This window comes from Colobus angolensis, unplaced genomic scaffold (assembly GCF_000951035.1).
Source record: "Colobus angolensis palliatus isolate OR3802 unplaced genomic scaffold, Cang.pa_1.0 Scaffold123, whole genome shotgun sequence".
NCBI classification, from domain to species: domain Eukaryota; kingdom Metazoa; phylum Chordata; class Mammalia; order Primates; family Cercopithecidae; genus Colobus; species Colobus angolensis.
Genome location: NW_012113475.1, coordinates 9,635,177 through 9,658,186, shown reverse-complemented (window position 1 = coordinate 9,658,186; position 23,010 = coordinate 9,635,177). Strand labels below are relative to the sequence as shown.

Below are 23,010 nucleotides of genomic sequence, written 5' to 3'. Positions count from 1 at the left end.
TCACCGGTCTTCTGTGTCCTTCGCGCTGGGAGTTGGAGACTGCAGCTGTTCCTATTCGGCCATCTTGCTCTGCCCCTCCGTATATTTCTTAAAGAACTAAAAGTAGAACTACCATTTGATCCAGTAATTCCACTACTGGGTATCTACCCAGAGGAAAGAAGTCATTATATGAAAAAGACACTTGCACACACATGTTATAGCAGCACAATTCACAATTCCAAAAATATGGAATCAGCTTAAATGTCCATCAACCAATGAGTGGATAATCAAAATGTGGTTTATGTACACCATGGACTACTACTCAGCCATGAAAAGGAATGAAATAATGGCATTCACAGCAACCTGGATGGAGTTGGCGACTATTATTTTAGGTGAAGTAACTGAGGAATGGACAACCAAATGTCTATGTTCTCACTTATAAGTGGAAGTTAAGCTGTGAGGACACAAAGGGATAAGAATCATATAATGGACTCTGGGGACTCAGAGAGATGGTGGGATGGGAGAGAGGGATAAAAGACTACACATTGGGTACAATGTACACTGCTCAGATGATGGGTACACCAAACTCTCAGAAATCACTACTAAATAACTTCTTTGTGTAACTGAAAACCACCTGTTTCTCCAAAACTATTGAAATAAAATAAATTAAAAAAATGAATAGTATGTCATGCTACTCTTTCCTGGCCTGTAAGGTTTGCACGAAAAATTCTGCTGTCAGACATGTTGGAGCTCCATTCTATGTTATTTATTTCTTCTCTCTTCCTGCTTTTAGAGTTCTTTCTTGATCCTTGACCTTTGGGAATTTGATTATTAAATGACTTGAGGTAATCTTGTTTGTGGTAAATGTGCTTGGCTTTCTGTATCCTTCTTGTAATTGAATGTTGTTATCTCCTCTAGGTTTGGAAAGTTCTCTGATATTATCACTTTTATTAAACTGTCTACCCTTGTCTCTCTACCTCCTCCATATGGCCAATAACTCAGATTTGCCGGTTTGAGACTCTTTTGTAGATCTTGGAGGTATGCTTTATTGTTTTTTATTAATTTTTTTGTATCGTCCAACTGCATATTTTCACATAGCTTTTCTTCAAGCTCACTAATTCTTCCTTCTGCTTGATAAATTCTGGTATTAGGAGAGTGTGATGCATTCCTCAGCATTTCAATTGCATGTTTCAACTCTAGAAAGTCTACTTGATTTTTTAAGTTATTTTAATTTATTTGTTAAATTTATCTGATAGAAATCTGATTTCCTTTCCTGTGTTATCTTGAATTTTCTTGAGTTTCCTCAACTCAGCTACTTTGAATTTTCTGTCTAAAAGGTTACATATCTCTGTTTTTCCAGGATTGCTCTCTTGTGCCTTGTTTTGTTTATTTGGTGATTTTCTTTTATCAGAGCATAACTGAAGGAGATAGAGATATGAGTAAACCTTGAAAAAAATGAATGAATCCAGGAGCTATTTTTTGAAAAAAATAATAAAATAGATAGGCTGCTAGTTAGACTAATAAAGAAGAAAATAGAGAAGAATCACATACACACAGTCAGAAATGATAAGGGGTATCACCACTGACCCCACAGAAATATAAATAATCATTAGAGAATACTATAAGCACATTTATGACCATAAACTACAAAATCTAGAAGAAATGGTTAGATTCTTGAAACATACACCCTCCCAAAACTGAAACAGGAAGAAATGGAATGCCTGAATAGACCAGTGGTGAGTTCTGAAATTGAGGCAGTGATGAATAGCCTACCAACCAAAAAAAAAAGCCAACACCAGATGGATTCACAGCTAAATTATTCCAGAGCTACAAAGAAGAGCTGGTATTTCTATGGAAACCATGACAAAAAGTTGAAAAGAAGGGACTCCTCTCTAACTCATTCTTTGAGGCCAGAACCATTCTGATAGCAGGGATACAAGAGAAAAAGAAAACTTCAAGTCAATATCTTTGGTGAACATCAATGCAAAAATCCTTAATAAAATACTGGCAAACTGAATCCAGCAGCACATCAAAAAGCTCATTCACCACAATCAAGTTGGCTTCCTTTCTAGGATGCAAGATTTTTTCAACATATATGAATCAATAAATGTGATTCATCCCATAAACAGAATAAAGACAAAAACCACATGATTATCTTAATAGATGCAGAAAAGGCCTTTGATAAAACTCAACATCTCTTCATGTTAAAAACACTCCATGAAGTAGGTATTGAAATAACATACTTCAAAATAATGAGAGCCATATGTTACAAACCCACAGCCAATATTGTACCAAATGAACAAAACCTGGAAGCATTCCCCTTGAAAATTAAGACAAGGATGCCCTCTCTCACCACTTCTCTTCAACATAGTATTGGAAATTCTGGCCAGGGAAATCAAGCAAGAAAAAGAAATAAAGCATATTCAGATAGGAAGAGAGGAAGTGAAATTATCTTTGTTTGCAGATGACATGATCCTATATCTAGAAAATATCATTGTCTCAGTCCAAAAGCTTCTTAAGCTCATAAACAACTTCAGCAAACTCTCAGGATACAAAATCCATGTGCAAAAATTGCCAGCATTCCTATACACCAACAACAGGTAAGCTGAGAGCCAAATCATGTGTAAGCTCCTATTCACAATTGTTAAAAAGGAATAAAATACCTAGGAATAGAGCTAACATGGGAAGTGAAGGATCTCTTTAAGGAGAACTACAAATCACTGCTCAAATAAATCAGAGAGTACACAAACAAATGGAAAAACATTCCATGCTCATGGATAAGAATCAGTATCATGAAAATAGCCATTCTGCCCAAAGTAATTTATAGATTCAATGCTATTTCCATTAAACCACCATTGACATTCTCCACAGAGTTAGAAAAAACTATTTCAGAATTCATATGCAACTAAAAAAGTGGTCAAATAGCCAAGAAAATCCTAAACAAAAAGAACATAGCTGGAGGCATCAGGCTACCTGACTGCAAACTATAGTCCAGGGCTACAGTAAACAAATCATGGTACTGGTGCAAAAACAGATACATGGACGAATAGAACAGAATAGAGAACTCAGAATTAAGACCACACACCTACAGCCATCTGATATTTGACAAACTTGACAAAAACAAGCAATGGAGAAAGAATTTCCTATTTAATAAATGGTGCTGCAAGAACTGGCTAGCCATATGCAGCAAATTGAAACTGGACCTTTTTCTTATACCATATTCAAAAATTAATGCAAGATGAATTAAAGACTTAAATGTAAAACCCAAAACTATAAAAACCTAGAAGAAAATCTAGGCAATACCATTTAGGACATAGGCATGGACAAAGATTTCATGATGAAAACGCTGAAAGCAATTGCAACAAAAGCCAAAATTGACAAATGGGATCTAATTGAACTAAAGACCTTCCGCACAGCAAAAGAAACTATCATCAGAGTGAACAGGCAACCTACAGAATTGGAGAACATTTTTGCAATTAATCTATCTGACAAAGGTCTAATAATCAGAGTCTAGAGGAACTTACGTTTACAAGAAAAAAACACCTTATTAAAAAGTAGGCGAAGGACATGAACAGACGTTTCTGAAAAGAAGACATAAATGCAGAAGACAAGCACAGGAAAAAAAGCTCAACCTCACTGATCATCAGGGAACTGGAAATCAAAACCACAATGAGATACCGTCTGCTGGTGGCAGTATAAATTAGTTCAACTACTGTGGAATACTGTGGCGATTCCTCAAAGACTTAGAGGCAGAAATACCATTTGACTCAGCAATCTTCTTACTGGGAATATACCTAAATGAATATAAATCATTCTATTATTAAGCAGGGAAATACATTCATGCGTATATTTGTTGCCGCACTATTTACAATAGCAAAGATGTGGAATCAGCTCAAATGCTCCTCAATGATAGACTGGATAAAGAAAATGTGGTACATACACACCATGGAGTACAATGCAGCCATAAAAAGGAATGAAATTACGTCCTTTGCAGGGTCATTAATGGAATTGGAAGCCATTATATTCAGCAATCTAACCCTGGAACAGAAAACTAAATACCACATGTTCCCACTTATAAGTGGGAGCTGAATGATGAGAACTCATGGACACATGGTGGAGAACAACACACACTGGGGCCTTATTGGAGGCAGGAGGTTGGGGGAGGGAGAGCATCAGCAAGAGTATCTAATGAATACTTGGCTTAATACCTAGGTGATGGAATGATCTGTTCAGCAAACCAAAATTGCACTTGTTTACCTACATAACAAACCTGCACATCCTGCACATGTACCACTTAACTTAAAAGTTAATGAAAAGAAAAAATAATCTAATAAAACCGGTACCTGCCTTTTGTTTGGATTGTGTAATACATTCACATGTAATGTCATTATTGATATGGTAGAATTGATACCTTGATACCTGCCATTTTGTACTTTGCTATGTTTCTTTTTTTTTTTTTTTGAGACAGAGTCTCGCTCTGCCCCCAGGCTGGAGTGCAGTGGCCGGATCTCCGCTCACTGCAAGCTCCACCTCCCGGGTTCACACCATTCTCCTGCCTCAGCCTCCTGAGTAGCTGGGACTACAGATGCCTGCCACCTCGCCCGGCTAATTTTTTGTATTTTTAGTAGAGACAGGGTTTCACCGTGTTAGCCAGAATGGTTTCGATCTCCTGACCTTGTGATCCACCCGTCTCGGCCTCCCAAAGTGCTGGGATTACAGGCTTGAGCCACCGCACCCGGCCACTTTGCTATGTTTCTCATGTCTGTTTTATTCCCTGATCCCCATGTTTTTAAAAATACTTTTAATTGAATGTATATTTACTAGTGTAAATAATGAAATAAATGAGGTATAATAATTATACATATTATATAAATTATATATGATACATTATATTATATTATTATTCAATAATAACTAAAGTTTAAGTAGTGCTTATTTATGTGCCTTGTGTGCTACATATATTAACTCATTTAATCTTTATAACTCAAGAAGATAGAAGCTATTATTATTATTAGACCCATTTTACAGATGAGAAAACTGAGACATATAATTTGACCATGGTTATATGGTTATATGGTTATATGGCCAGCAAAAATGTTGACTCAGGGCTTGATCCCAGAAACACAGCTTCAGAGGCCATAACCTTTACTACTGGTAGACATTAACTCCAGTGCATAAGAAAGACCATAAATGTTTGTTGTTAGGCTGATAGGCAGATACTAAAATAGAGTAGCATTTGAGAATAGTGGCTCACACCTATAATCCCAGCACTTTGGCAAACCAAGGCAGGAGGATCACTTGAGCCCAGGAGTTCAAGACCAGCCTGGGAAAGATGACGAGATGTTATATTTAAAAAACAAATAAAGAACAACAAAAAACACACAAAATTCCCCACAAAGAGCCCCAAATTAGTTTAAGCATGGTGGCATGTGCTTGTAGTTCCAGCTACTCAGGAGGCTGAGCAGGGAGGAGCTCTCAAGCCCAGGAGCTTGAAGGTGCAGTGAGCTATGATCATGTCACTACACTCCAGCCTGGGTGAGAGAATGAGACCCAGTTTCTAAATAAAAAAATAAAAACACTATCACTTTCATAGCATTTTGTTTATACAACAGGGGAAACAGCCTACCAAATTCTCCAAGAGAAGAGAAGGAAGAAGTAAGAATATTCACACATTTTTTTTTAAATGATCTGTTTTTGATTCATATAAAGTTAAAAGTATTTTGGTTGTTTTAAATAACTATAGCTTTTAAATGTGATGGTGGAAAATAGTAATAGCGCCCTTGGAGTCTTTTTATTGAATGCTTTCTTCTTCTTTTTTTGTTTATTTAATCAATAAATATTTAGTGTCACTAAAAAATGTGTTATTAAATTTGACATGAAATGTAAGCTAACTTGCACAATTTTTTTTGGATATTCTTTTAAAATTTTTTATTTTATTCTAAGTTCTGGGATACATGTGCAGAACATGCAGGTTTGTTTTAAAAGTATACATGAACTTTTACAATTTTTTGATGTCACATAAGCACTATAAATCTGGCAGCAGATGGGAGTATTGAAAATATATTTCATTCATTAGAAAATATATGTATTTATAGGAACATTAGGGTAGAATAATTAGATTTCCTGCAATTCAAATGTGCAATTTGCCTTTTTCTATTGAGACCTACAATCTATGTGTCATAACATGGAAAACATAATTACCTTGGGAGTATGGTGAATATTATCAGGGATCTATACGTCTCTGTCTAGACAATGTTCTTTTCTTGTTGTTCCATACCTTGTCTTACTCATCTTGATTTTCTCCTTTCTCTTTACCTTATGCGTAGTGTATTTCTCCCTGTTATCACCATTACTATTCTCTGTCTAAATATAACTACATAATTGTTTTTGAAGTGGGTAATGGGATGTTGAGATATTTGTAGCTTAGGAAAGAAAGGCTGGACCATCCTGCCCACCATTACCCTTACTATGGTGGAGGCAGGTTCCAAATATAAGTAGTTCTACAATTCGTCTCACTGACAATCTCACAGGATAAAGAATACAGAGAAATGCCTTGTGCACAGTGACCTTCCACATACTTCATGGTGGGGGGTGTAAATGAGCAGGTGAGGTTCTTGAGGGCTTTTTAAAAGTTAATAATAAGGCTATAAATATAACCCAGCAATTCTGACTTCAAGTTCTGTGGTATTTTAGTAGCACTACCTTAAAATGATTTCTATTTATGTACAAGGGATGTTTCTTGCCATACTGAACCAAAGTAGATGATGTTAAGATTCATTTGATTTTAAAAAGTATGAACATAAATTGATTGGAATCTTACTTGTAGACATTTCTCTAGGGTTAATGAATAATTTTCCTAACTCTGCTGTTTAAATTCACACATCTCTCACAACTTATGTTCAAAATTTACTTCAAGTTTATCAAGGTGATTTTTAATGCCATATCCAAATCTGTTCAACTGGTACTAGGAGCAATTATGTCCTTTTTAAAGAATTTCTCTGTCTTTACATTCAACATTACAAAAGAATTAACTTTTAGACTAAAAGTGGAACTCTGAAGAATGGATATTATGTCAATTAGATCTATTATAATTGGTGATAATCTGCTTATTCTCTGCCTCAGTAGCATTAGCATTTGCAGGAAGAGAAAGGTTATATAGGCCATTTCTGTTCTTGTATTTTACTTTAATATGCTGAGATGCACATTTTTTTTTCTGTAAAACTAATGTCAAAGGTGGTCATGAAAACTTAAGCTTTAAAAGTCAAAGTCTACTTTTTGATAGCAAAGAGAAGAAAATGCATCTCACATTAAATATTAATCAAATTTAACTATGTGGAGACACTCTGTAATGATTTTGTGAAAGTTAGTCCTTGATCAAAGTTTTAATGGACATATTCCTACTTCTATATCATTTCTGAGATTATAAATTATATCTACCTTTATTAGAAACAGGAACATCCTTAGCGAAAGCAGTATTTGAAAAATATTTATACAACACAGAAAGGTGAGCAAAAGAAAAAGCTAGCTTTGTATTTTTAGGCTTTGCTAAATAAAGAATATAGAACTGATTACATATGAGGTAAATTTAAGCATTGTATGGGTTGAAAATACTTTAAAGGCATAGTATCAGCCCTACTGTTATGGAAGAACTCAACAACAAGGCTAAACAAAAAGAAAGCCTCAAGGTAGACTCATTCTGTTAGATACTGTTAGACTCATTCACACACGCATAACTCACATATTCATTCATTGATTAAAAAATATTTGTCAATCACTTACTGTTTGCAAAGACATTTGCCATTCTGGGAGATACAATGATATGCAAAATAGAGGCTTTCTGAACACTCAAGGAGCTCTCTCATTCCTATGGTGATGGGTGATATTAAACAAGTAATTAGAGACTTGTTTAATTGCAAATATAATAACTGCTGCAAAGTTAAAAGTTGTGTATTGTGAGAGCATATCAGAGCTGAAAGAGCTAATGAATTCAGGGAAGATTTGAGACTCAAAGGATTAACAAGAATTAGAGACTAAAGTGAATGAATAAACCATGATCAGAAAGCTTTTGACAAAGTTAGTTCAATATTACACATAGTTTCTGAAGTGAGTTAACTTTTTACAGTTCTAATGACCTCAAAAACAGAGAGCTATTATGACTGACATTATTAGTTTCTTACTCAGTATTCATTTATTCTTTCTTTCTTGCTAACAGAACCCAATTTTATTTTGAATAACAATGTGCCCAGGTAAAGCAACTACTTTTTCAGGGTTCCCTTGCAGCTTGAGGGTGGTTATTTGGCACACTTTTAACCAATGCAAAGAAAGCAGAAGTTACTAGCTTAGGCTTTCAGAAAATACTTCAGAAAAGGCTTTTATAGTTGTTAAACAATTTTTGCTTTTTACCCTTTCTCTGCTTTATTTTTGAAATCAAAACATTATGACAGGACCCACAGTCAATATCTTGAGAGAATATAAGGATGAGGGTCACAACCTAAATACGATGCAGCAAAAAACATGAAAGGACCTAAATACCGGATGATATTATGGAGCTTGTATATCCCTAGATTTCTACTGTCATTTTTCACTAATTTGAGAGAATAATAGAAAAATTAATCCATAAATTTGAAGGGTAAATTGAATCTTATCTGAGGAAATTTTGTCTTCCTTCTCATCAGACAGTTTTATCTACTTCTTGCCCTTATATAAACAAAGTAGTAAATGTTCAAATATGTATAGTATATTTGTTCAGTGTGTTATTTATGTTTATGTATTTATGCAAATAATGAATAATAAAAGAATTCAGATATCACTTCTAGCTAGGATTCTCGAGGATGCTTAATGAAAGAGATTCTGCTTGAACTGGCTTTTACAGTTGTAAATTTGCCTTCAAATTGAAAAGAGGCTTTGGATGCCAAGGAGAGTTTCCTGAATTTTTTTCCCATAGGCACTGGGGAACCAGTGGGGGTTTTTAGCAGGTTTATGTCATTTTTAGTACAATAATTTATTGGCTACTAGCATGCAAATAGTTGTGGACTAAAAGACCTAACGCTAAAATAGGCAGGTAGTCCAACTGCCAAGTAATAAGTATTTTGGAGCCCATGCCAGGATCTTTGTGGTAGTGAAGGACAGCAAAGTCTAAGGTGAGAGAGGTTACAATAGATATAACCTTGGTCATTTTTAGATATGTGAGAGAAAGGTGAATAAAAGTAAAAGCCAGCTTTGCGTTTTTAGGCTTGGCTAAACATAGAATTTTTTTGTAAATCAGTGAGGAAAGAAACATCGTTTGGTAGCTGGAGGTAAGGGAAGATAATAAGTTTTATTTTAAGGCTATCTGAGGATAATGAAGTGCAAATATCCAGAACACAACTAAAACTTTGTGATTCAAATATGACTAGCATAATGTTATGTTGCAGGAACTAGGTTAAGTCCGTTGTGTTATTGCCTATGTGATTTTGACTATCAGTACTTTTTGTTAGTTTTTACTGAGCTTTGAAGTATCATGTTTTCCAGGCAATTCTAATTCCTTTCATAAAACATTGGCCTAAATGGTCTTTTCCGGTGTGCTAGGAGAGGTTGGAAATAAAGTCAGTATTTTCAATTTTTACCTATTGCTTACAATTAATACTATAATTTTATATCTATTTTAAAATATTTTTTCCTATCAAAATAACACGTTCCTTTCTAAGTCATGTATTTTACGAGGCATATATTTACAATGATGAATATTAGAGATGCTTAAAATGGCAAGGATGACATTAGTAGTTATAATTTGCAACATGTAAAACAAAGATAATTTGATTATCATCTGAAATGCCTTTCTTCTTTATAGAACCAAATTTAAGCAATTTGGATAAGTAGATTGGCAAATTGCTTAAACAAAGTTTTCTGAATATTTAGGCAAACATAACTGTATTTATAGCCTATAAAGTTTTTCACCATATATATTTGATTAAAGATTTTGCTTGAAAGTTTTGATTGAAAGTTTGAAGTCTTCTTAAGTCACTTCAATGATAATGACAAGCTTCATTGTAAAAGAAGTTATATGTGACTTAAAATTATGTATTTAGGAATTTGAAATAAAATTTTAGGCTAGAATATACTTAACTACGAAATAACAGCTAGAACAAGTTATAAGATATACATGCACAGAAATGGAAGAACATTTATTTCGTAACTTGAAAGAGGAAGTAGTTCTGGTTTAATTGCTCAGAATTTTAACTCTAGTGTATTGTATGAATTTCTTTCATATACCTCTTGCTATTAGACCTACTGCATATTGTTGCAGGCTTTTCTTTCCAGTAAGTTTGTCTCCTAAGCAAAGACTGATATTTCACTCTGCCTTCATGGTCCTGTGCCCTCCATGTTGCCTTTTTTTTGAGACAGAGTTTCACACTGCTGCCAAGCTGGAGTGCAGTGGCACGATCTTGGCTCACTGCAACCTCCACCTCCTGGGTTCAAGTGATTCTCCTGCCTCAGCCTCCTGAGTAGCTGGGACTACAGGCACGTGCCACCACGCCTGGCTAATTTTTGTGTTTTTAGTAGAGATGGGGGTTTCACCATGTTGGTCAGGCTGGTCTCGAACTCCTGACCTCGTGATCCACCCGCCTCGGCCTCCCAAAGTGCTGGGATTACAGGTGTGAGCCACGGCGCCCGGTTGCCTTCCTGGTTTTTTGATTGAGAGTCTGAAGTTCCCTTTCCCTTCTTTCCTGCATATTCAACCCTTCAGTGTTTTCAACTTTAGTTTTGTATCTGATTTAGATTTAAAATATGGCAACTATCTTGAGGAATAAACTTGTATTTGTTGTCAGTCATACCTCTAGTGTGATGTTGTCTCCTAGGCATCACTAGATTACTGGAGATTTTACTCTGTCTTTCCAGTCCAGATCTCTATGCTTTTGCCTGCTTCAGTATTCAGTAAATATTTCATAGTAAAGAATCAGTGATGATGAGTTCAGGCTCCTCTGAGTTTAGGCTGAGGTTCAGGTTCAGAAGTTCAGGCTCCCTTCTCTCAGCCTTTATTCTCTCATAGTCATGCTATACTATGTGACTTTCAAACGCCCCACAAATTCCTTTTTCTCTTTGAATAATCTGTGACAATACCAGTCTTTAGCCCTTGCCCAGACTTAGTAAATGGCCACAGGAATGGAACACAGCTTGTAATCTCAATTTACATAGGAAGGTCTCTTCTACTTTTTGGAATTGAGCACAAAAATCCTCCTATTATTACCAATCTCTGATATCTTTCAAACAATAATTTTAAAATTTTACTATTTCTAAAATTTAATGCCAAGCTTTATCAAAACTTAACTGTTTATCAGTAATGGTTTGTCAAAACTTACTCATTGATGGAAATCCGGGAGTAGCTATTTTGATTCTAGATAAAATATGTTAAAACAAAAAGCAATTTAGAAGTAAACGGTCATGGTCGGTCAATATTTTTAAAATGTTTAATTAACCAGAATAATATGATAATTTAAAGTTGTATGCACAGTTCCACATATATGCAAAGCAAATACTGACATAAATAACTTTAAGAAGAAAGAAACAAATTCAAATGTAAAGATAAACCTATATATTTAGATAAATCTATTCTAAAGAGATCGAATAGAATAAACCACCTTATAATGTTACTTAGTAAGAAAAAATGAGAAATGGCTTAAATGACAAATTTCAGAAATGAAAAGGACATCTCTACAGATTCTGAAGCAAAAAGCAAACAGTTTGCATTATTAACAAATTTGAAATTTGAAAACTTAGGTGAAATGGACAACAAATCTCATTAAAGAAAAAAAAATCCAGAGTTGCTATCTTATCTTAAAATGTCTACTTTTCAACCAAAACTTATTAGATATGTAAATATCAGCTATTAAATTTTTTTCAAAAAATTAATGGAACTTATGATTAAATAATTAAAGAAAAACATGCTAGCAGTGAGCCAATAGAGAATTTCAATAGATAATAGAAGCAAGCAAAGAAACAAACAAAAGAACGAAAATAATTCTAAAGTTGTAAAGTACAAAAACATAAATAAAAAATTTACTAACTGAGCTCAGGAGATTTGAGAGGGCAGAAGACATAATTAATGAAGTGAAAGATAGATCAATAGAAATCATTGAATATGAGAAACAGAGAACAAGATTGAACAATATGAGTAGTTTGACACCTGTGGGTCAATGTCAAGTATTTCAGCATATGGATAATAAAAGTCCCAGAAGGAGAGGTGAAAAAGAAAGGAGCAGAAAAGTATTTGAAGACATAATTGCTGAAATCTCTCCAAATGTAATAAAAAAACACTAATCTATGAATCCAGGAAGTTAAGTGAACTCCAAGTAGAATATATTTAAGGAGAACTCACCCTTACACACGTTATAGTCAAACTAGTGGAAGAGAACAAAGGTAACATCTTGAAAGTAACAAGAAAAAGGAAACTTATGTAGTGGAAACAATATCACTAATTGTAGACTTCTCATCAGAATCAGTGGAGGTCAGAAATTAGTGAAGTGACATGCAAAAGGCTGAGAGTAAAAAATTTCAAGCAAAAATTCTATATTTAGTAAAACTATTATTCAAAGTGAATATGAAGTAAAAGTATTTCCAGATCTTTTACCATAGCATGGTAAAAGAAAACTTTATTCTGAGACTAAAACTTGAGGTCAATCTTTATTTGCAATGTGCTACAACATGGGAGACAATTTAGGGATTGAATGCTCCATTCCTTTCTGTGGCTGAGGGGTTTACTTGTTGATGTTTTGTAACCAAGGTTTTTGAAGATCAAAGCCTACATGCAGTTTCACATGTCTGAGATCAGAGAGTATATGTAATTTCATATGTCAAAATAGCAGGGAACATTCGGTGAAATTGGAAAAATTCTGAATATGTATAAAATTAGGAGGTTTCATACCTCCTGAAACCTCTTGATTCTGGAAAAACTGAATTTGTATGAAATCAGGAGGTTTCAGGAGGTTTCAAACCTCCTGATTTCATACAAACTCAGAATTTTTCCAATTTCATTCAGTTGGAAATGCTGAATCCTTTTCATACAAATTCTGAATTTGTATGAAATCAGACCAAGAAATGTTAATCTCTTGGTCTATGGGGTTACAGGTCAGTTAGGCTTGAGTTTTAAGTGAGTTTTTGCATGGGTATTGAGCATGTAGAATTTTATAGGGACTTTGACTTGACAGAAATGAATAAATTCAGAAGGTGTGTGAGATGGTTTTGCCAAAATACAAACAGGCTGACCCACCTTCCTTTGAAGTAGTTGAAACCAGTGAATTTTTTTTTACACTTCCTGGAACATTGTCTTTATGTGATTCTCAACAACTTAACTACTTTTGATTTGTTTGTAGCTTAAAATACTAGAGACTTCCCTTTTAATATCCCATTAGCATCTCTCTTCAGGTAAGGGAGATATTACTGAGGGGTTCACGTAGTCCTATACCTAATAAAGATAATAATGCCAATGGCAATGATGATAGCAATGAAAGCCAACACTGGTACTCCTTATGTATCAGAAAACATTTTAAGAATTTTATGCACATTAATTATACAGATTTTATGCTTCTTTATGTTATTTTAGGGTAGGGCTTTTGTTTTCCGGATGAGGAAGTCAGGACACTAAGTCTAGGACAAGGATTCATGTTCTAGCTAAAAAATGAGGCCAGGAAGATGAGAGCCAGACATTTTTAGCTTTTGTGTTGGGACCCAGATTCTCTGCTGTATAATGTGGAGTTTCCCAAATGCAGGAACAGGATTTAAATATTGGCATGAGAAAAAAGTCATACAATAAGCCAAAAAGAAAATAAAAACCATGAGAAATGTCTATTATATCCATTCTTCATGTCCCTTCTTTATTTTCTGTGATGTATAAAGAATCACCAACAAATTTGATGATCTCATCTACAAATGCTATTTCCCCGACATGATATTCAACTGATTTAAGGTACTATACAGTATATAGGTATTGTTTAAATTATTGTTCCTAGACAGAATTTCAGATTTGTCCTATTAATCATCAGCTTGGGATATTTACTTGAAATGTTCATCTCTTGGTCAAATAAAATGAGAATTTAAGATGAGTAGAAAGAGGAAGGAACATCAGTAAAGTAGACAAGCAGGGAATACATTTCAGAGAAGAATAAATATGCATAGATAGAGGTTGTTATGAACAAGGGTAATATACATTGGATTAGTAGGAGAGGCAGTGAATCTACTGAATTTCAGGAACTAGTTGACAAACTTTTCCAGGTGTGAACAAACTATTGTTGAAGAATACTGATCACTGATGCAGTTTCTTGTCTTTGCTTCAAGTTATTAAAAAAATAGTTTCTGTATGGCAGTAGCCAAACTTATCAATTATATCCAGTCTAGGCACTGGAAGAAGAAATAGATGGTGACACCAGGTAGGGTGTTACAGGAAGTGGGAACAATAATGGCTTCGATAAGATAACTAAAGTGATAGTAGGCACAATCAAGATCTTCACAAAGCTTTCCTGTTTACACTGGGCATATTGTATGCACAGGATCTCTTTGTGTTTTTATAATCTCTTCCAGTTTCTTTTCACATACTATAGAGGCAGCCCCGAAAGATACACAAATCATCTATGGAAATATTGCCTCTATTGCTTATTTTCCGCCTACCCTTACTGTATATACTCTTGATGCAGGCAAAAAGAAAATGGTTTCCAGCATCTCTTAGATGACTTACCTATCATGACATTTCATGTTTAACATGGGACTCAAACCAGAAGTGGGAGTTTCATGTAAGAATCCCCTACCCTAGTCATGATCTTACCATATTTTGTGATTCTTTGAAAGTGGAAGATAATGTTAGCATATGCTTGAGGGTGATAATATGGATGTAAGGAACAAGAAAAAATATGTTTTCTAAAATATGGCTCCTAGAGGGACTTCAAAAGTGTGCTTTCTCAGTATCCAATTTTGTTTGACTGATTTGAAACTTTAAAATACTTCCCTGTTAGCTCAAACCCTGACTGTTCAGCCTTTTTTTTTTTTTTTTTGCATTGAAATTAACTTTTCCAGAATAGTAAGATCCACTTAACCCTTTTATAGAAACAGGTACCAAGCTAAGTACATTACTCATTTTAACTCATTTAATCTTCAGAATAATATTATGAAATAAGTATGATCATTTTTCTCACTTTACATATGCAAAAACTCAGGATCACAGAGGGTAAGTGGCTTCTTTGAGGTCACATAGCTAGTAAGCAGCAGATATTTGGAACCTAGGAAATCTAGTGCCAGAGTCCACATGCTTGCCGTAACACTTTTCTGCCTACTGGGAAATCATTAACACTTAAAAAGTTTTGGTCTTTATACATAATCTAGGTGAACAGATTTCAAAGGAATATGTTATAATTTGAGGAAAATTAGTTTTAAAAAGTTTTCACTGAGATAATTAGCTAATTGTTCAAGGCATTACTTGTCCAACAAATATATGGCACTTACATTTCTTTTACTTTAGTATTATTATTATATTTATTAATATCCATGTGGGTTCATGTTGATTAAAAATGTTACTATGACTGCAGTTCATATAAAGAACCATAAATAATAAAAGAGGAAGCCTTCTAACTTAATTGTAATTATTAAAAATGAAATAAGCAGTCTCATTTTGTAGAATAAGTAAAGTATATTCACTTAGAACAGTAAAGCAGGAATAGTTCTGCTGCTTAGGAAAACAGGTAATCATTGTTCTCATTCTTGTAAGCAATTTGATTTTCATGATTAAATTGAATATATTTGATTTATATCATGAAAGCTATTTTTTAAAGAAAATGATCCTAAAGTTCATACTTGTGTTTATTTTACTTTAATTTTGGCAAGTAAATTTATATTTTTGTTAGGCGGGCATAGATTTAAGAATTCTTTTTTAAGTTTGTCGTTTTAATGTTTAATTAATAAAAGTTTTAGGATTTTTCTACTTATTGCTTACTGTAACCATCCATCTGATATCTTCTTGGATATTTTCAATGTAAGATATATTTATGCTCATCTATCAACATTTTTTTCAGGTTACTCCAGCGCCAGGCAGCTATGATGTTCACAAATCATATGAGATGTCCCAAGTTAAGCATAAATATATGCCACCTCGTAGTTTCGTGGCTAAAAGAAAACATGCCTCTTTTCTTAGTGCAACTCCTCGGTGCCTAGAAAAAATGACTGATGGGCCAGGTAAGTCTAGATAGTCCTTATAAAGCTACCAGGAAAAAAAATTCTAAGGTTTCCATATTAAAATAGCTAGAATTATTGATAGGTTCGTGGAGACTGAAAAGTTAAGCAAAATAATTTATAACAAACCATTTTTCTCATCAGCGCTTTAACAAAATAACATTGACTTAATCAACATTATTTGAGGAGCTGCTGTGTTGTACATCGTTTTGCTTAAAGTCGCAGTTTCCGAGAACCCATCCATGATGTTATGTGAGGACTTACTGTAATTGTAAACACATATTTGCATTTACTGTGCCTCTCTTAAGTGTGTAGGACAAAAACCAAAAAGAGAAAATACTTATTCAGTGGAAGATTTAAGTTACCTTTTCAAATGTAAGAAGATTTTGGGGGAGGGTGGGTTATGTCTCTTAATTTTACCAAAGACAATTTTACCACTTTTACTAAAGCTAATAAAGTCATCCAGCATTCTATTAGGGAAAAAAAACAGAACTCATAACATGCTAAAGTTGTTAGAGGAGAAAGGCACTTTACCCTCATTTGGAAAATCAGTCATATAGAAGATATACATCAAGCCAGTTGTACAGAATTATTTTTATTCTTTTTCCAAATATAAAGAAAGCAACTATATAAAAAGAGAAACATTTATTTGAGCATTTACAATTCCAAAAATAATTTTAATTTTTAAAATTTGGATAGTCTTAGCTATCAGTAACACCATTCTTGTTCTAAAAATGAATGCAGTAACTTTTGCTGAAAATGAAGATAAGTCAGTTGTTATGCTATTTTACACAGGAAAACTAGATAGAGAACAGGAACAATCATTTTCAACAGTAATTTGCAAGTGTATTCCCACTAAGTAACCAAACTGTTGTAATGAATTTTTATGAGAATATGGAGAAAAAAAATGAAACAGAATGAAGAAACTCTTTTTTCCAAAGTTTTTAATGAAAAACTAAAACAGGAGAATATAACTTATCCAGCAAATAGTACTTGGACAGCCTGAGATCCAGAGGCTTGCTGTGTTTCTCACTGCCTTTTAAAAATCAGGCATATTGCCAGCCTATAGATCCATTTTAAGTTGAAATTTCACTTTTTATTTTCTTTTTCTTCTCTTGAATTATTACACCATTGTTGATTTTGTGAGGTTTTAGCTTTGCTGTGAAGTAGGATTCAAACTCCTGTAGTATGTCCCTGACTACACTCAAATGTGGTTACCCAGGAAAATAAGTTCTTTGACATTTCAGCACCATCACCAGCATCAAGCACAATCAATTAAATAAGAAATAATATTAATCTCAGAGTCTTATGAAGTAGATTATGTTGAGTATCATATTTCCTGATATTTTTTGTCTGTCTCCCTTTATTCTCCTTTGCATAAAAATTCTTACACATGGAATGCAAAGTAAGAGTTCCAGTTAAGTGCCAGGATTGAAAGACTTTTCATTGCTTCAGTATTTCGCATAGAGCAAACAAATTAGCTAATTCTTTCATTAGTTTCTATTTTTCACAATTGAGATATTTGCCACCTACTTGCCTCATGAGAATACAAAAGATTAATGAGAACTATATTTCAAAGTCATTTTCAGAACCTTTGAAGCTCCTTTGAGGTATAAGATCTTATCATAATATGAAACATGTTTCTTCTTAACGTTAAGCCAATACTAGCTTCTAACAGAATTTGAGAGGTAAGGGAAATATCTTCATTTGGAAGACAGTTATTATTTGGAAGTCAAAGACATAGTGACTGTCAAAGTCACTGTACAACTGCAGAGTAGACAGCTTGTGAAATGAAAAGAGCTTATCATGTTGGTTAATACCAGTAATTCATGAAGTTTGCTATCCTGCATCTTAAAGTGGCCCATACTTCAAAGGGATAATAACAGAAACCCCACATGCCTCTATAATCAACACATTAGAAAAAGCCATATGGACCTCTGAGGCTATTATCTGATACCATGATATATGAAATTTTATATCCTCTGACATGTAGATATTGTAGTCATTATGGAATTATTCTTTTAAATTTAATCTGCTATCTTAAGGTATACCATCTAAAATATTGCTCTAACATAGATTTAGTAGGTGCCCAGGGCCAGTTCAATTAATATCATGCTATATTCTGGTAATTGAAGATTAACTTTCCTTTGTCTAGACTCTGTTACATTGATCTAATCAAGGACAAGATTCAAGTGTGATATTATCAAGTCTCTAAATAGGTTCCTAATTTTTAAATAGAGTTTTACTTTTTTTTTATCAATATAACAAAGAATTCTTTTTTAATATTAATATATACATACTAATATTGTTTTTGCTTTAAAATGAAAATAGCCCATTTTTGTTTGTAGTTTTGACTCTAACTTTTGCTAGAGACAGCTAATACATGACATCATTTGATTTTTAAAAAATCATTATATAATCAAAAGATCCAGTGATAATAATTCCATTTGTTATATGCTGTGGGTCAATGTTTATCTTATGAATGATGGCCTTTCATATAATGTTCTTAGTAACAAAATAAGAAAAGAAGTTTCTTTACCCTATTATTTCTCTATTAAACATTGGTAATTTTGTTTTGCTTTAATAGCAATGGAAAGACCTTTTTTGGTTGGATGCAAAATTTCTTATACATCAGATAAAATTATTTAGTATTGTTATATGTATACGTATGTGTACACATAAATGAAACTATAAGATTGTCTGACTTAATGTGGAGAGCATGATATGCATATTTGTTACTTGGGTCATTATATTACTAGAAAGAATGCTGTGCCTCATAGAACTTAAAAATGTACATTGTTATCTTTCTATCTATATAATTATTGGAAAATTAAAATTGATTACTGGATATCTTACATTTGTAGATAAAAGTGTTAAGAACTGAGGTTGATGCATACGTGAATAATTATAATCTCATGGGATTTATGGAACTTGTAAGACATTCAATAACTCATGTTATAACCATATATTTATTTCAAATTATTTTAGATCTTTATTTAGAAATATGAAAATGGTTTTATTTATAAGTAAAGTTTTTTGGAATATAGTTAAGAGGGACAAAAGTCATTTTCATTAGTCTAAATTAAAGAAGGAAATAGTACATCCACAATCAGTGTATTGTATATCCTTTAGTGTTTGGTGACTAATAAAACACAGTAGAATTGTTTAATGAAGAAATAATTAAATTAGGCATATTACATTATAAAGCAGTCTTTTCTTATTACACCAAGTTTTAATTAATGGATATGTAAATGATTTTGTGATTGATCTAACTCAGGTAAAGTGAAATTGTTAAGTGGAAAAGTATTTAAGCATCACTTTATCTCTCACATTGACATGTTTTTCGTCATGGGTTGGGGGCGGGGGTATGCTTGACAAATTTAAAAAGAAAATGGATATAAACATTGTTGAGAGTGGAAAATTGAGGACCCTCATACATTGTGTTGAAAGTATAAATTTATATCAGTGTTTCTTAAGGGCAGGTTGGCAAACTGTTTCAAATATTAATGCCATTTGACCCTAGAATTCTGCTTCTAAGATCATCCTAAGGCAATTATTAATACCAAAACTTAAACATCAAGGACTTAACGAAAAGAGTAATAAAAAGTTCAAAATGTCCTAAATGGAAAGAAAAGTGGAGTTTAGTTAATTTTGATTCATAACTGACTAGAGTCCTATGAAAATATTACAAATGTTATATGATTTTTTAAACATGGGAAGATCTTGGTAACAAGATAGGATTAATCTATTCAATCAATTAACAAATATGTATTGAGACTATCTTATATATTAAGCACTCTTCCAGGGACTTGTGATAGAGTAAATATTCTTGTTTCATAGAGCTTATTTTTAATTTTAATTAATAATATATTTTTAAACTAAATATTAATTTATTGTTATTTATTAATTGTCAGTTATTAATTAAATATTGTTAATATTAATTATAAATTAATAATGAATAATATATGCTATGATACAGTAAATATTCTTGTTTCATAGAGCTTAGTTTCAGATATAAGAGACATTTAATAAATGAAGAGGTATATTGATAAATAGAAAGAGGAAGAAGGAAAATCAAGCATTTTTAAATTCCATGGGGGGACAAACAAGAGGTAAAAGGATTGAGAGTTTAGAGTGGGTGGTGAATCAGTTCCAAATAATGTTAATGGGGAAGGCTTCACTGAGAAATTAATAAAGGCATACCTTGGCAGTATGGCTTAGTTTGGTTACATAGCACTGCAATAAAACTAAGGTTGCAATAAAGTGAGTCACATGAGTTTTTTGATTTCTCAGTACATATAAATTATGTTTATACTATACTATAGCCTATTAAGTGTGCGATAGCATTATGTCTAAATAAAACAAAGTAAATGACTTAATTAAAAACACTGAATTGCTTTAAAAAAATGCTAACAATTACTTGAGCTTTCAGCGAGTCTTCTTTTTCTCCTGGAGGGTCTTGCTTCGATGTTGGTAAATGCTGAATAGTCAGAATTTTGTTTACTAAAGATTGGGGTGGCTCTGGAAGTTTCTTAAAATAAGACAACGATGAAATTGGCCACACTGATTGACCCTTCCTTTCATGAGCTTTCTCTGTGGCATATGATGTGACTTGATAGCACTTGACTCACAATAGAACTTCTTTAAAAGTACAGTTAATCCTCCCTAACCCTATCACTGTTTTATCAACTAAGTTTATCCAATATTCGAAATCCCTTGTTGTTATTTCAACAGTGTTCACAGCATCTTCACCAGGAATAAATCCCATCTCAACGTCTCAATAAACCACTTTCTTTGCTTATCCGCAAGAATCAACTCCTCATCCTTTCAAGTTTCATCATGAAATTTTAGAAATTCAGTCATCTTTGGGCTCCACTTCTAATTCTAGTTATCTTACTATTTCTACCGTATGTGCAGTTACTTCCTCTACTGAAATCTTGAACCCCTCAATTCATGAGGAATGGAATCAACCTTTTTCAAACTTCTGTTTCTGTTGATCTTTTGACGTCTTCCCATGAATCATGAATGTTCTTAATGATATCTGTAATGGTATAGCCTTTCCAGAAGGTTTTCAATTTACTTTGCCCAGATCCCAGAGGAGTCATTCTGTATGGTGGCCATAGCCTTACAAAATGTATTTTTAAAGTAAGACTTGAAAGTTGAAATTAGTCTTTGATCCATGGGTTCAGAATGGATGTTGTATTAGCAGGCATGAAAATAACACTAATTTCCTTGTGCTTCTCCATCAGAGCTCTTGGGTGACAAGGTGAATTATCAACAAGTAGTAACACTTTTATTTTGTAAGTGAAAGAGAGTTTATTAAGAAAATAAAGGAATAAAGAATGGCTACTCCATAGACAGAGCAGCCCCAGGGGCTGTTGGTTGCCCATTTTTACAGTTATTTCTTGATTATGTACTAAACAAGGGGTGGATTATTCATGAGTTTTCTGACATTTCTTGAAACTGAGTATTCCTTCCATTTTTAGACCATATAGGATAACTTTATGGCATTGCCATGGCATTTGTAAGCTGTTGTGGCACAGGTGGGAGTGTATCAGTGAGGATGACTGGAGGTCACTCTCATCACCGTCTTGGTTTTTGGTGGGATTTAGCTGGCTTCTTTACTGCATGCCATTTTATCAGCAAGGTCTTTGTGATCTGTGTCTTGTGCCAACCTCCTATCTAATCCTGTGAATTAGAATGAGCAACTTACTGGGAATGCAACCCAGAATGTCTCAGCCTTATTTTACCCAACGACTACTTCAGATGGAGTCACTCGGATTCAAACTCCTCTGACATTTTCCCCCTCCCTTTTGTAAGAGAACCCTTAATCCTAAGGGTTTGAGAGGGATGAAGATCCATCTTCTGTAACATCAGGCTGAACAGGGGCAATAATATTGCTGCCTAACTATTGGGTCTCTTGCATTCAGGGTAGAGAGGAGCTCAGTCAGAAAGTGTAGGTATGTATGGTCAGGGCAATACATAACTCTTCAGTACCAAGAAAAAATGAGATCCATTCCTCTTGTTTCTTCTGAGCAGCGGCCAGAGATGGCTGGTTGTACGCAGGAATAAGCAGGGTTAGTCTAAATTGTAGAAAAAACTCAAAAACAACTGATGAGACTAGAATCTAATAACATGTGTACCATTTTTCTTGAGACATGTTTTTTATCTCTCCAGTCTGCCATTTTTAATAAAGACAAATCATAGTATGACCAATTTGCTTTATTACATTTGGCCTGATTATCTGTATAAAGTACAGCAAGAATAATAACTTTTTTATTATACTTTAAGTTCTGGAGTACATGTGCAGAATGTGGGTTTGTTACATAGGTATACACGTGCCATGTTGGTTTGTAGCATTCATTACCCCTTCATCTACATTAGGTATTTCTCCTAGTGCTATCCCTCCCCTAGCACCCCACCCCCTGACAGGCCCTGCTGTGTGATGTTCTCCTGCCTGTGTCCATGTGTTCTCATTGTTCACCTCCCACTTATGAGTGAGAACATGCAGCGTTTGGTTTTCAGTTCTTGTGTTACTTTGCTGAGAATGATGGTTTCCAGCTTCATCCATGTCCCTGCAAAGGACATTAACTCATTCTTTTTTTATGGCTGCATAGTATTCCATGGTGTATATGTGCCACATTTTTTTTATCCAGTCTATCATTGATGGACATTTGGGTTGGTTCCAAGTCTTTGCTATTGTGAAGAGTGCCACAATACACATATGTGTGCATGTGTCTTTATAGTAGAATGATTTATAATCCTTTGGGTATATATCCAGTAATGGGATTGCTTGGTCAAATGGTATTTCTGGTTCTAGATCCTTGAGGAATCACCACA

The 23,010-nt window shown here is 33.8% G+C and overlaps 1 protein-coding gene across 1 annotated transcript in view; it reads left to right on the top strand.

Annotated features, from left to right (window-relative positions):
• STPG2 (sperm-tail PG-rich repeat containing 2) overlaps positions 1-23,010 on the top strand; it is a 572,525-nt gene that overhangs the window by 281,260 nt on the left and 268,255 nt on the right. The window contains exon 9 of the mRNA XM_011932948.1: positions 16,014-16,173. Coding sequence (XP_011788338.1) covers positions 16,014-16,173 — 160 coding nt within the window. The remainder of the gene's footprint in view (positions 1-16,013; positions 16,174-23,010) is intronic.